The 13,011-nt window shown below is 59.3% G+C and overlaps 1 protein-coding gene across 5 annotated transcripts in view; it reads left to right on the top strand.

Annotated features, from left to right (window-relative positions):
* The window catches only part of Clec16a (C-type lectin domain containing 16A), a 144,042-nt gene extending 131,251 nt beyond the window's left edge, over nt 1-12,791 (top strand). For 2 of the 5 annotated variants that reach the window (XM_070003483.1, XM_070003481.1), the window contains exons 22-24: nt 2,773-2,916; nt 7,197-7,316; nt 9,793-12,791. In XM_070003483.1, the coding sequence (XP_069859584.1) occupies nt 2,773-2,916; nt 7,197-7,316; nt 9,793-10,151 (623 nt within the window). In that variant the 3' untranslated portion in view covers nt 10,152-12,791. Of the gene's footprint in view, nt 1-2,772; nt 2,917-7,192; nt 7,317-9,792 lie in introns of all 5 variants that reach the window. The other 3 variants (XM_070003485.1, XM_070003484.1, XM_070003486.1) reach the window with 2 other exon arrangements.
* The last annotated feature ends 220 nt before the right edge of the window (nt 12,792-13,011 follow it).

The following is a 13,011-nucleotide window of genomic DNA, read 5'->3' as shown; positions in this document are numbered from 1 at the left end:
ACTAGAGGCCAGGGCTCTTGGCCAGCACAGATTCCCTCCCAGAGCAGTGGCCACCTCAGTTTAGAAGAGAACCCTTCAGACCGCAGCAGGCCAGGGTGCCCAGAACAAAGAAAAGACCACTGCGCCTTCGTGGGCTTCCATGTAATGGAGGAGAGAAGTGGGGCTTTAGCAGCTGCAGGTAAGAGAAATGCCCTCCCGGCCTCTGCCCAACCCCCTACACGTGCATTTTATTGCCCGTCTGGAGCCTCAGCCAGATCCATCCCCCAAGTTCATGCTGAGGCTCAAAGCCAGGGCCTGCTGCACACCAGTGCCCGCACTGCGATTTCCCCATAGCACCTGCTGCCCCCTGTGTGAGATGTGTCCTGGTGGCAAGCCTGGTGCCGACAACCCAGGTCTTTACCGAGAGCAAGACAGAAGGCCCGTCTTCCGAAAAGGAGCGTGTGGCTGCTGGAGTCACAGCCCTGCCACCGGTCCACTCAAGCTTAACCCCCATCCTATTGTAACACTCACCGCCTGAGTTGGCACCTCTGATAAATAGGCAGCCGGGGAAAAGCCTCCCAACACTTTGATTTGTGGAGGGGTAATTCATTTTCCAGGCAAATAAACAGCTTGTAAACTCGGGGGTTTACCACTTCAAGTGATTAAGAAGTGAGCAGCTATAAAACTCCTCGTGTGAGGCTGTGGCTAATTGTCCCTGTGGAATTCTGCTGGCCAGCGTCAGGATCTGGCGGCTGCTACCCACAGTCCCTTGCGTGGGCTCCCCGCCACACACCGCCTCTCACAGAAGCTTCTTTCTAAGGACACCGGGGAAGCTGTTCAGCCTCTTCCCACAGACAGTGGATGGCATCGGGCACCAGAGACAGGCTGTGCACCTGCCTTGCAGGGCTACATGTCAGAACATTTGTACAAATAGCCCCTCCTTGACCGCCAAGTGCAGGGTTTGGCTTAAGTCCCCAGAAAGGGGAGGGGAGAGCACAGCAGACCTCACTAGATGAAGGGAAGAAGACCAGGGAGGGCAAAGTGTTCCCCGAGCACCCCATCTGGGCAGATGAGCAGTGGGATTTAAACCCAGACTTCCTTGAGCTGGGCCCAGGTGGCTCACGCCTGTAATCTCAACTACTCAGGAGGCTGAGATCTGAAGGTGGACATTTAAAGCTAGCCTGAACAGAAAAGTCCATGAGATGCTTCTCTCTGCTTAAGCAGCAAAAAAGAGTCATGATTCAAGTGGTAGAGCACCATCCTTAGGCAGAAGAACCAAGGGCAGAAAAAAGACTCTGAAATTCAATTCAAGCCCTAGTGTCTATACACACACACACACACACACACACACACACACACACACACACACACACACACACACACACACACACACACACACACACACACACACACACACACACACACACACACACACACACAAACTCTCTCATGTGCTCGCTTCCCTGGGGCCATTCCCTGATTCCATTCTCCACACCAAGTCCTTGGGCCCTGTTTTTGCTTGGACACTGTTCAAGGCTGTGCAGGCCACATGGTCTCTATGGCAACTATCTTCTGAGTGTGAGAGCTGGGGCAGGGTAAACCCAGTTCTGTGGCTAGATTCCTGTAAAGGCAGTGGCTGCGGTTTGCCAAGTACTGTCCACACCTGCCACCTTTCTGAGTCCTGAACCGAGGTGAAGGCCAAGTGCAAAGGAGGCGGCAGCCGGGAGCCGTCTCCACTTGGTGCAGCTTCTGAATTAGGGGCCGCGTGGGCATTTGCTGGTGAGGGTTTCTGGGTATTGAGACGATGAAGTCTGAACCACACCCCTCAGGAAGAGCAGCATGCTGAAGGACAGATGTTGCAGAACAGCCCATGTCCTGGGGGAGAACTCAGGCTGGACAACAGAGGCTGAGGGCTGTCATGGAGAGAGCATGCTTCCAGAGTGTTCTCCGGCCACACGCTGCGCCTGTGTTGGCCATGCTGAGAAGCCTGCTGACCCCCACCACAGGGGTCAGGAGAGTGGGCAGCAGGACCCAGTCATGACCTGGAAAACTCTCCCCCCACCCACCCACCCCACCCCCACCCCCAGCCACAAAGCAGAGCAGAGAGCGCTGGGGCTCCCGTGCGACCCAGGGTGGCTTCCAGTGTGGGTCTGGTGCCTTGCTTTGGCAAAGTGGGTCAGGACAGCAGAGGGATGGCCAGCCTCTCTGTGGGGCTTGGTGGGGGGTCCTGGAAGCCTTTTCAAGGGTATAGCCAGGGGTGCTGAGCCAGGCCCCGCCCCTTCCCAGCCCCACCTGGCCTGAGGCTGGCTGCTGCCTTCTCTTGAAGTAGACCAAAGAAGCCCCGGTGTGTGTGTGTGTGTGTGTGTGTGTGTGTGTGTGTGTGTGTGTGTGTGTGTGTGTGTGTGTGTGTGTGTGTGTGTGTGTGTGTGTGTGTGTGTGTGTGTGTGTGTGTGTGTGTGTGTGTGTGTACCAAAGAAGCCCAGGGTGTGTGTGGTGTGTGTGTGGACTGTGTGTGTGTGTGTGTGTGTGTGTGTGTGTGTGGACTGTGTGTATGTGTGTGTGTGTGGACTGTGTGTGTGTGTGTGTGTGTGTGTGTGTGTGTGTGTGTGTGTGTGGACAGCTCATCTCTGGAGCCACAGAGACACGCAGAGAGCTGCCTCGGCCTTGAAGCCCCTGTCCTACCTGAGGTGGGTGCTCCCCCCGCAGTGCCACCCCCCGTGTGGGGGCGCGCTGCCCTGCCGGCCTGCCGTGCCCTGGCGCGCCGTCACGCCCGCCCGCCCTCGTGTCTTGCAGGCTTCGCCGTGGCCCAGTGCATAAACCAGCGCAGCGCACCGTCCCTCTCATCGCCATCCCCGCCGACGGCCAGCGGGAGCCCCAGCGGCAGCCACTGCGACTCGGGCTCGTCCTCCACACCCTCGGCAGCCCAGAGCCCGGCAGGTACGGGCCGCGGACTCGATGGGGAGGCTTTGGAGACCCCGTGACCCCTTGCCTCCACTGCGACCTCTGACCGCCACCCCCCACACACACACACACTCCTCTCACGCTGGGTGTATGCTGCCACCGGGGGTGGCAATATGTGGTTCCTGTCCGTCCCCTGGCTGCAGCACTGAAGGGGCTTGGGTGACAGGTGACGGCCCCAACACTCCTATTACCACCTCCAGAATCTCTGGTGTCACCAGGAGGCATCTCCAGGGGCGACTCTTTGAATCCCAGAATAAGAATCAATTTCCTCTTTCAGTGTTTGGTGGGGTCCAGTTGCCCCCCCTGCCCCCTCCCCCGCACCCCCGCCCCGCTGCTGCCTGTTTGGATTTTGTCAGGATGGGGTGGGGTCAGATCTCACTGTCCCTGAACGTAGACCAAGTCAGACATGCCACAGAGTAAGCACAGCCGCAGTGCAGCCAGCCGAATGGGGCTCGAGCCAGGCCAGGCCTCCCGACCTCCAGCCAGTGGGGTGCTTCACACCCCAGCATCACCCCCCCCAATGAGATCCAGAGGGCCCCATGGACCCCCCGTCCACATCCTGAGTTAGAGACCCCTCGTGATCTCTCTTCCTACAAGCTCTGACCCAGAACCCTTGCCCCTCATACATCAGGGACCCTGACTTGACTCCTGCTCAGTTTTGGAGGTCGTAACAGGAGTCACGGCAGGGCACAGGCCATGCCGCCATCCCTGAGCACCAGGGGCGAGGGGTCCCCGGGCACCGCATGATCCAGTTCTTACCTTCCCAGCTGAGGGCTAGCCAGCTGGCACCTGCGCCTGCGCCTCCCCTGCAAACACCTGCACCAGCTCCCATAGATGCCAGGGGCAGAAAAGACCCCTCAGCCACCTCACTGTGACCCCCTGCCACTCGGGGGCTGCTCCTCTCCCTGCCAGCCCGGAGCACTGACCACACGCTCTGAGGGGCTTCTAAACCCAATGAAATGTGGCCTCAGCTCGAGCAGTTCTTCGCTAGGAGGTGCAGACAGAGCCCCCGGTTGCCGGGGCCTCCCCTTGGCTCTGCTTGATTCTGGCCTCATGCTTGACCCAGATCAAGAGTGCACGGTTGTGTTCATGTGCTGATATGCACACACCTTCTATTGCGTGTGGACACTTCTGAGTCTGCGTGCACCCAAACACACCATCCCAGTTGCTGCTGAGGTGAAAGGTCTCTTCCCAGGCGGCAGCCATGCCTGTCTTCCAGGTGTTTTGATGGGGGAAGGTGTTTGGTTTTTATGCTGGTACCAGGACCTGGGCACTGTCCCTTAGTATTTTTTTTTTTTTTTTTTGTTCAAGCCTGTCTATCTACCACTTGAGCCACAGCTCCACTTCCGGCTTTTTGGTGACTAGTTGGGGATGAGAGTCTCACGGCCTTTTCTGCCCAGGCTGGCTTTGAACCATGATCCTCAGATCTTAGCCTCCTGAGTAGGTAGAAGTACAGATGTGAGCCACTCGACCGGCTCCTATCTCCCATTTTTAAGGAAGTCCAGCTAAACAGCTGTACAGCAAACAAATAAATCAGATGCTCCTTTGCCTAAAACTGAAAGCGGCGAAGAGCCACATGAGCGCGCGATGTCCCTCAGGCAGATGATCGCTTGCCCCCCCCACCCCCCCACCCCCGGCCTGCATCTGTAGTACGCAGTTCTTGGCCACTTTCCTAGTCCCTCCTCAGCCTCTCCTCCCTCACCATTCCTCGCACGGTTGCCAACAACAACATCTTCTCTCAAGATGGGCGATTTGCCTGGTTGTCAGGTGGCCAGGCAGTTCTAGGTGATAAGTAACAGGATCTCCAAGGCATCTGCCCAATCACTGCACCCACAACAGGCTTCAGAGGCTCACCCCAACAGTAAAAACCTAAGGCCTAGCCCAGCCACCAGCCCCTGCTCCGCAGCCCTGAGATACTGCCCCTCCTGATGAAGGGCCACCTAGCAGGAAGCTCATGATTCCCTTGGGCCAGGAGTACCATCCTGGGATACAGCCATTGATCTCTGCGAGGAGAGAGCCCTGAGCCACCGGGTCCACCCAGAACCTGGCGTCCAGTCCCTGCAGTGGTGATCTGAGCACATAGTCCCCTCCCCCGCGGAGCCCGAGGGACTCAGAACTGACTTGAGATGGCCAGTGGCCTGGTCCGCCGCTGGCTCTGAATGATAGTCCAGTGTTGTGCCTGCATGGCATGCTGGCCAGACTTTACAGGGCCAGTCGAGCAGCAGCATGGGCCAAAGAAGGCCTCTCCCCAGAACCCATCTACCTCACCACCCACCACTCGCTCCAAACAGTGCAGCCCCACCAAGAGCCACTGGTGCTTCAAGTGGTTTTTGAGAGCACACGTTCAATCAGGAACAGCCCCAACCCTGTGTTTAGCTTCCCAGAGTTTAGAAAGCTCTCTGATGTGAACGGGAGCCATCAGGCCTTTGAAAGCAGAACTGGCAAACCCAGGGACTTTTCCACTCACGCTTTGCAGGGCTAGCTGTTTGACTAGGAGCAAGCACAGTTACGCGAGAAGATCTAGGTCAAGTGTTTCATGCCACAGTCGGGCGGCTAGGGCTCCCTGGGACTTCTGTGTATTTCAGAAGAGCAGACTTTGACTGTTCTAACAAATGATGATCACATAAGGTGCTGGAAAAGGTCTTCACGTTTATTTCATTGTTAAACTTTGTACACCTGGACCAAAGTGTCACTCTGTACCCAACACAAACCAACAATTGCAAATCAACCTAAAATTACTCACACACACACACACACACACAGATACTGCTGGGCATCAGTGGCTCATGCCTATAATCCCAACTGGAGGCTGAGATAGGAGGATAGCAGTTCAAAGCTAGCCTCGGCGGGAAAGTCCATGAGACTTTTTTTTTGGGGGGGGGGTCCGGTTGTGGGGCCTGAACTCTGGGCCTGGGCACTGTCCCTCAGCTCTTCAGCTCAAGGCAAGCGCTCTACCACTGAGCCACCTTTCCAGCCCAAGTCCATGAGATTTTTATCTCCAGTTAGCCATCCAAAAGCCAGAAGTGGAGCTATGGCTCAAGGGGAAGAGCTTGAGAAAAACAAAAGAAAGCTAAGTGACAGAGCCTTGGCCTTGCACCGTACCCCTTAAGGCACGCCCCCAGGCTTTTAAGAAACAATTTTGAAGAGTTGGGGTGACCCTCACCCTGTCCTGGCGGTTCCCGCTGATCATACTCCCTCCTGGCAGGCACGCTGCAGGTGTCCCAGCAGCTGCTAAGCCCCGCTCCTGGCACCGGGCGCTTGATTCCACGCACACCTTCAGCCCCACACAACCTCCCTTGTGGGTAAGATGGAGCCAGGCAGCCTGAGACCGGCCCATGTCACTGAACTCAGTCCCCCTAGTCCAGCGGGACTTTTAAGGACGGAAGCCCCAAGGAAGAGATAGTATCTTTCCTCCACTTTTTTCTGCGGCATTATCTGTTTATACAACAGAAGATCGGCCATCTTGGCCATCTTTAGCCACGTCATCCTGTGGCATTGACGCATACTCTTGCATCCGGGGTGCCCTGCTGCTCCTGGTGTACCCTCAGTTGCCTGCGGGATCGTGGCTCCCCCTCCTGGGTGACCTGCCCGTAATGTGTTGCTGCAGCTGATGAGCACCCACGGGGCCTGGCCTTAGAGAGAGGAGCACTGGCCTCAGACCCAGGAGCCCTGGTGTGGGGCACCCGGCCGCCTCCCAGGAGAGTGCAGGGCCACGGGCACCCAGAGCGTCCACAGCCTCCCCCAGAACTCACGAGCCACGCCCCCTTGTGAGAATGCCACCCCCACACCGTGTGGGGACCCTGCATGGTTCACTCCCCTGCTCTGGCTCCCATCCACCCCACCCCCATCTCCTCAGCCTGTCCTGGGGAGGCCCAGTGGTCACTTTGGGCTTAGCCAGCACTGCGGGCACCTTGGCTTTACCAGACGTCTCTCGCTGGTGACCCGGATCCTTTCTCCAGGACTCCACCTGGCTCTGTCGTCAGGCAGGTGAAGTTGCACAAGCGGAGGACTGGGTGCTCAGATCTCAAGTCCTTGCTTGGTCTCCTGGGGGCGCGGGGTGGCCCGGAGGTGCCCTGTGTGCAGGCGGGGAGACGGGCACCCCGCGTGCCAGGCGCTCACGCTGGAGCCAGGTCAGGGCCCCGCCGCTCTCGTCGATGCTTCGCGTCCGTCGCTGCTCCGTGTCCCTCTCCATGTCGCCTTCACTGTCCATTGTTAAAGGCTTTCTATGATCTGTCGCTGTGTTTCCCTCTAGTCAGGAGTGGCAGGAAAGAACGCCGGCGCGTGCTCAGCCTGTCGGAGGCCGACAGTCACGGCGGCCACTGGGTTTAGTGCTTCGAACGGCAGCTGCCACGGCAACTGGTGCACAATCAATTCAGGCAGGTCTCCTCCAGGCGCCCCCCGGGGCCCTTCCCGTCCCAGCACGCTTTAGCCGGCCAGCCCCGAGGGGGACACCAGGCTGATGTCAGCACCCCACCCCACCCCCGACTCCCACAGAGCCAGCTCTCATCTGAGACCCCCGTCCCCCCAGCCCGTGCCTCCCAGGAGCTCTTCCTGCAAAGTCTGGAAACTGTCTGTGAAACACCACCCAGAGCCAACCCTGAGCCCCAAAGCCCGGGCCCCTGCCTGTCCCCACAGTGCCCTTGGGCGGTGGGGCTTGGGCAGCCTCGGAGTGGAGAGGTGAGGATTTGTGATAAGTGGCAAATTCAGTCCCCACAGCCCGGCTGGGAGCCGGGAGTCAGTCGGCTTCCAAACGCAGGGGTGGGTGGGAGGGCATCGCTGGTGTAGCTCAGTGCGCACGCTCAGTGTCACCGGCTTGGTGCTCGCCTCTCCTGGGCTGCCGGCGCGCCTCTCCAATGGCATTTGCGCTTGCCAGTGGAGCCCTCCGCCCTCTTTTCTGTTTACGACTCTCCCTGGGAGGTTTCCTTCTCTCCGCCACATTCCCCCAGCCTCTCCCAGCCCACGCGCAACAAATTCACGTTTTCACTGGAGGCTGGAGGTCACTGGACAGGATCCCAGGGGGCCCTGCCCCCATAGCTACCGACCGGCTGCCAAGGGGGAGGCTCGGGGTCCAGGCAGCTGCAGGGGGAGCTTGCCCATCCTAGCCTTGGCTCCACTCCCCGGCCCAGGAGCCAGGAAGGCAGACCTCTCGAGAGGAGAACGCTGGCCGGCTCTGCCAGGTCCCGACTGTCCACCTGATTTTACCGGCTTGAGCCCAGAGAGGACTTTCCCACTGAAGTTTGGTTTCTGTCTTGGTTCTTGTGCCTGTACTGGGGCATGAACTCAGGGCCTTGCGCTGTTCCTTAGCTTTCCCACTCAAGGCCAGCACTCGAGTCGTTTCCACGCTGCCCGTTAGATGACCTCCACATGCTCAGGTTCCCTGCCGGGGCACACGCTCAAAGACAGGGTGCTGAGCAGGTGAGCTCGCTCTCACCCCCACACCTACGAGCAGCACGCCTGAGCCGAAGCCAGCCCCCTTCCTAGGCATCCTTTCACCAGAATCGGTGCCCGCCATGCACTGAGCACTTCCGGGCCCCGACGGGACCCCAGCTGTGATTTCCAGTGCCTCTCACTGTGCTCAGGGCACCGCAGAGAGGCCTCGCGCGCGGTGTTTTCCTCTTACCTTCCTTCTCGCTCTCGCTTGATCCGCATATGGGTTTTGTTTAGCTTTGTTTGGTTTTGATTTTTAAAGAAAGGCCAGGCACTGGCCTAGCATGCATGGGGCCTCAAGTTCCATTCAGGAAGGGGCGGGGGGAAGGAGGGGAAAGACTGAAGGAAGACACTACTCTGAACCTTCCAGGACTGGGAGTCTCATGGGAGGAATGCCGTGTGTGCCATGGCAGTCGTCTGTGCCGTGCGTTTCGGGGGGGGGGGGGGGTCTCTTCCTCGCTTGCATCCCATGCTTAATGATGTTTGTTTTTTTACTTTGCTCTTTGTTCTGCCATTCCTCTGCTCTGTTTAGTTTGCCTTCCTATTTTATTTTTGGCTTAAAAGAGACCCCCCCCCCAAAAAAAAAAAACCCTAACTCAATTGGAATCATATTAAACCAAAATAATGCCTCCCGTCTTCCCGGGGCCAGGACACCACGCATGCGCACAGTGAGCGCTAGCCTACAACGCTGCAGACAAGTGAGGATTGCTGCCCAGGCAGGAAGCCCCTGCCTTCCTCCCGGTCTCTCCGTGCCCAGCCTCTAGCCCTGGAGAAACTCTCCCACTCGACCCCCAACTCCTCATGGCAAAGAAACAGGCCATCCTTTGTCTGCAAGGATTTGGAAAAACACGAAGAAACAAAAAAACCCGAAGCCTGCCACTCTGGCCGTACCGGCATCAAGTGTTTTCTTGGTTCCTGGCCTGGGGTGGCACCAGCCCCTACGTGGACACAAGCCACAGTTTAAGGAAGTGTACGCTGGAAAGTTCCACAACCTTCTTTATATTTTGCTGTGTTTTGATCTCACAAGGGGCGCCCTCTCCGGGGAGGCTGCGGACGCGGCCTGAGGGCCCAGGCATCCCCAAACTCTTCGCTTCATAGGCCCAGACCTCCAGGAGGCTGGTCCCAACATGTCTGTCCATGAAGCCCGCCCAGGCCGGGTCTCTACCCCCAGGAAGCTCTCTTAATCCCCACGTTCATTCTGTGCAAGCCCCGGATGTTTCTCTGGGCCCTGACATGCTTTCCCCAGGCCTAAGTAAAACTAGGGTTGGCAGCTTCTGTGTCCCCCACAAGGAATACATGGCCCCCAGCTCTGCCGCCCCCACCCAGATTTCCCCCGGGCCTCAAGTTGGGGTGGGAGTGGGGGGGTGCCGGCCGGAGTGCGGCATCACCAGCACTAAATGGGTCCCCACTTTCTCTCCCTACTAGACGCCCCCATGACTCCGGAGCAGACTCAGACTCCCCTGTCCGACAAGTTGGTGATGGGCAACGACATGGAAGTAGACCCCAGGCCCAGCAAGACCTTGTCTCGGGGTGCTGAGGTGGAGACCGCACACCTGTCCCCCAGCCTGCTTCCCGCCCCGCAGCCCACCATCTCCCTGCTCTACGAGGACACTGCCGACACCCTGAGCGTGGAGTCCCTGACGCTGGTCCCTCCGGTGGACCCCCACAGCCTCCGTGCTCTGACCGGCGTCGCCCAGCCCTCCACGCCAGTCCCGGCATGCCCGGCCACGGGGGACCAGGAGGCCACGGGGGCAGAGGCGGAAGGTCCCCCCGCCATGCACTGAGCGGCCCGCCCCCTGCCTTGTGTGTGGCCAGCTGGCAGGAACCCCAGTAGATGGCAAGACACATGGGACCGCCCACGTCTCCCTGGAACCCTCTTTTGCTCTGTACCTCATTGAAGCAGGCCGGGCCCGTGCGGACGGCCCAGTGCGTGCTGCTGACAGTGGGGGGGCTGCCTTGTCCCAGAGCCCGACACCCCAGGTGGCAGGACCCACCAGGGCTCTCCGCCCCGCTCCCCCCGCCCCCCCCAGCGGGCACGGAAGACCCAGACAGCATCACCTCACATTCGAAATGAGGAGAAAGCGAACTCAGACATCTCCTTGGGCTGTTTATTTCTGCTTCCAGCAGTAGGTGAAAACAATTTATTTAAGAAGCATCTGTTTGAAGCAAAGAAGTCCAAACACAAAAACAGAAAAGAAAGAAAAGACATCCTCAGTCTCAGGACGGCGCAGGCCCCGCCAGGCCGCTCTCCTTCCCCCGCTCTCCTTCCCGCCCTCCGTGTCTGACGTTGAGAGTTCTGGTGTCTCTCCCTTTTCACCAAGGCTTCTTATTTCTCTGCACTAACTCTCAGGAGCCTGTGAGATGGTAAAGCTTAGCTTATTGTCAAATAGAAGCAAGAGAGCGCCACGTGCTTTCCGGTGGCATGGAGCAAGGGTTCTGGAAGCTTCTCTGCAGTTGGGTGAATTCCCTGAGGGCCATCTCCCCAGGAGAAGGGAGGTCTCAGCGGCTCCCGCTCAAAACAGCAGCCTCCCCGCCCCCTGCCCAGTGCCGTCTCCCTCTGGGCTGTGAAGACCACCCAAGCCCATACCTGTGACTGGAGTTAAAATCGGGGGAGCTACCCGTGGCCATGATTGCTGCCCACTGTGTGTGGATGCCCGGTGAGGACCCCCGCGGCAAGACCGGCCTCCCCAAACCATCTACAACTGTCCTTCCATCGCGACTGCCACCGCCACAGGACGAGCTAGTGGCAAACAAAAAAAAAACCTCCCATACGCCACCCCCCCACACACACCCAGCTGGGCCCATGCAGCCAGGATCCCTGTGTCCAGTTCAGTTCCAACGCCTTCCTCCCTCGCTTAGCTGCAGGCGTGGCTGCCGCAGCCTGTGAGAAGATCACCATCCAACCAGCTTCCCCGTGTGGGCCGAGGCCCACAGGAAGCCCGGGGGACCCCAAGAGAGGGAGCAGAAACTCACCCCGCCTTCACATCCCACGAGGACTGAGACCCTGCTGATAAGGAAGGCGGAATCCAGATGCGCCTTGACCATGAGCACCGCCCCTGGGGAGGAGAGACAGCCCGGAGTGGGAGACAGAAAGATGGCCATCCAGAGGGGAGCCCGGGCCACGGCTCCGGCACTCCCGCAACCGCGTGTGTGGCTTGATCTTCTAAAGGAAAGGGGTGACATGGGAGCAGGCTGACCCCGCAGGAGCAGGCTAGCCCGGGGCACTTGTGGTTTCGAAATGCCTGTCTCTGCAACAGCCGAAATGAGAACAGACGTGCCAACGCCCCCACGCTGCCTCGCTGCGCACGCAGGTGGCACCCTGCCTGCGAAGCCCCTGCCTGCTCCCAGGCCAGCATCTGCAGCCGGCCTGGCGGCCACTGGCATGGAAGGAGCAGTCGTGGGTGGCGCCAGCCCCACCCCCGGCTAGGTTTGTGAGGTCTTTCCCCCGGGACTGGCAGCGTGGCCCCCGCCAGGCACCTCCAGGGCCCCTGGGCTCCATGTCCTCATCTAGGGATGCATGTCCTCATCTAGGCGCTCAGGAGGCCGCCAGTCTAGGGGACTGGAGAAGGACCTCCTTGCCCAGGTCTTAGCCATCTTGGGGCAGTGGGCGTGGCTGTGTCTTCAGGAGCACCCCATAATCCTAACAGCTGGGTCCCACCAGGCAGGCCCATCCACAGAATGCACTGGGTCTGGTCCCAATGGTGGGAGGTGAAGCCAGGGGCGTGGGTGAACACACACACACACACACACACACACACACACACACACGCCCCAGGCCACCACAGCTTCCAATCTGGAGGTCCTGGGCAGCCCCGCCCGGGCGTTTGGCAGAGAGCGCCATGGCCGCGCTTCCAGGGCTGCCGACGGGCTCACTGGGCTGGCTTTGTGGGGCTGGTCACAGGAACCCCACACTGCGGCTTTAGGCCTGGTCGTGGGCTGTGCATGGCCTCCCTTCCGGAGGCATGGGCAGGGCACTGCCTCTGGGGGGACCCGGGCGCAGAGTGCCCCCCAGATGGACAGACTGAGAGCTAGGGCAGGATCCGGGAGCAGCACCCCCACTGCCACGCAGCCCCCCTGCCCACCCCATCGCGGGCACGGGCATGAGGCGTTGGGTTTCCCGGTGGTCTGAGACGCACTGTTTTGAGTAAGGTGCCCAGGATCCGGTTCTGGTCTTTTCCTAGATGCAATAAATACGCACCATTGAATACAGTCACAATGCAGTTGACGGCAGGTCTACACTGTAAGGTTCCTCCTTCCGAACTTGATTCTGCAAACGTGTCAATAAACGCTGATCTCAGAGAGGAGCGGGGCTTCGGCCCCCGAGCCTCCCTCCGGAGGCCCATGTGACTCAGGCTCTTTCCGAACACGAGGTGGAACTTCCTTGTAAATTCACACCTGGCAATAAAAGGACAAAGTTACCAGCAGTGTGGCTTGCTGCCCTTGGTGCTGTGGTGGGATACCGAAGGGAATGTCCGGGGCTGCGTTAGCCCTTGTTTCACCCCTGCTGGCCGGAGCCCTCCTGCCTCCACCACACAGCGCCCCCCCACCCCCCATCCAGAACACCATGAAAACCCAGAGCCACACCTCAGACCAGGCAGGGAATACCCCGTGATGCATGTACCTGGGGACCCCGGGCACATCGTA

Source organism: Dipodomys merriami, unplaced genomic scaffold, assembly GCF_024711535.1.
Source record: "Dipodomys merriami isolate MVZ:Mamm:240054 unplaced genomic scaffold, mDipMer1.0.p SCAF_60, whole genome shotgun sequence".
NCBI classification, from domain to species: Eukaryota; Metazoa; Chordata; class Mammalia; order Rodentia; family Heteromyidae; genus Dipodomys; species Dipodomys merriami.
The sequence above is the reverse complement of the archived record's forward strand: the minus strand, read 5'-3'. Positions and strand labels throughout refer to the sequence as shown.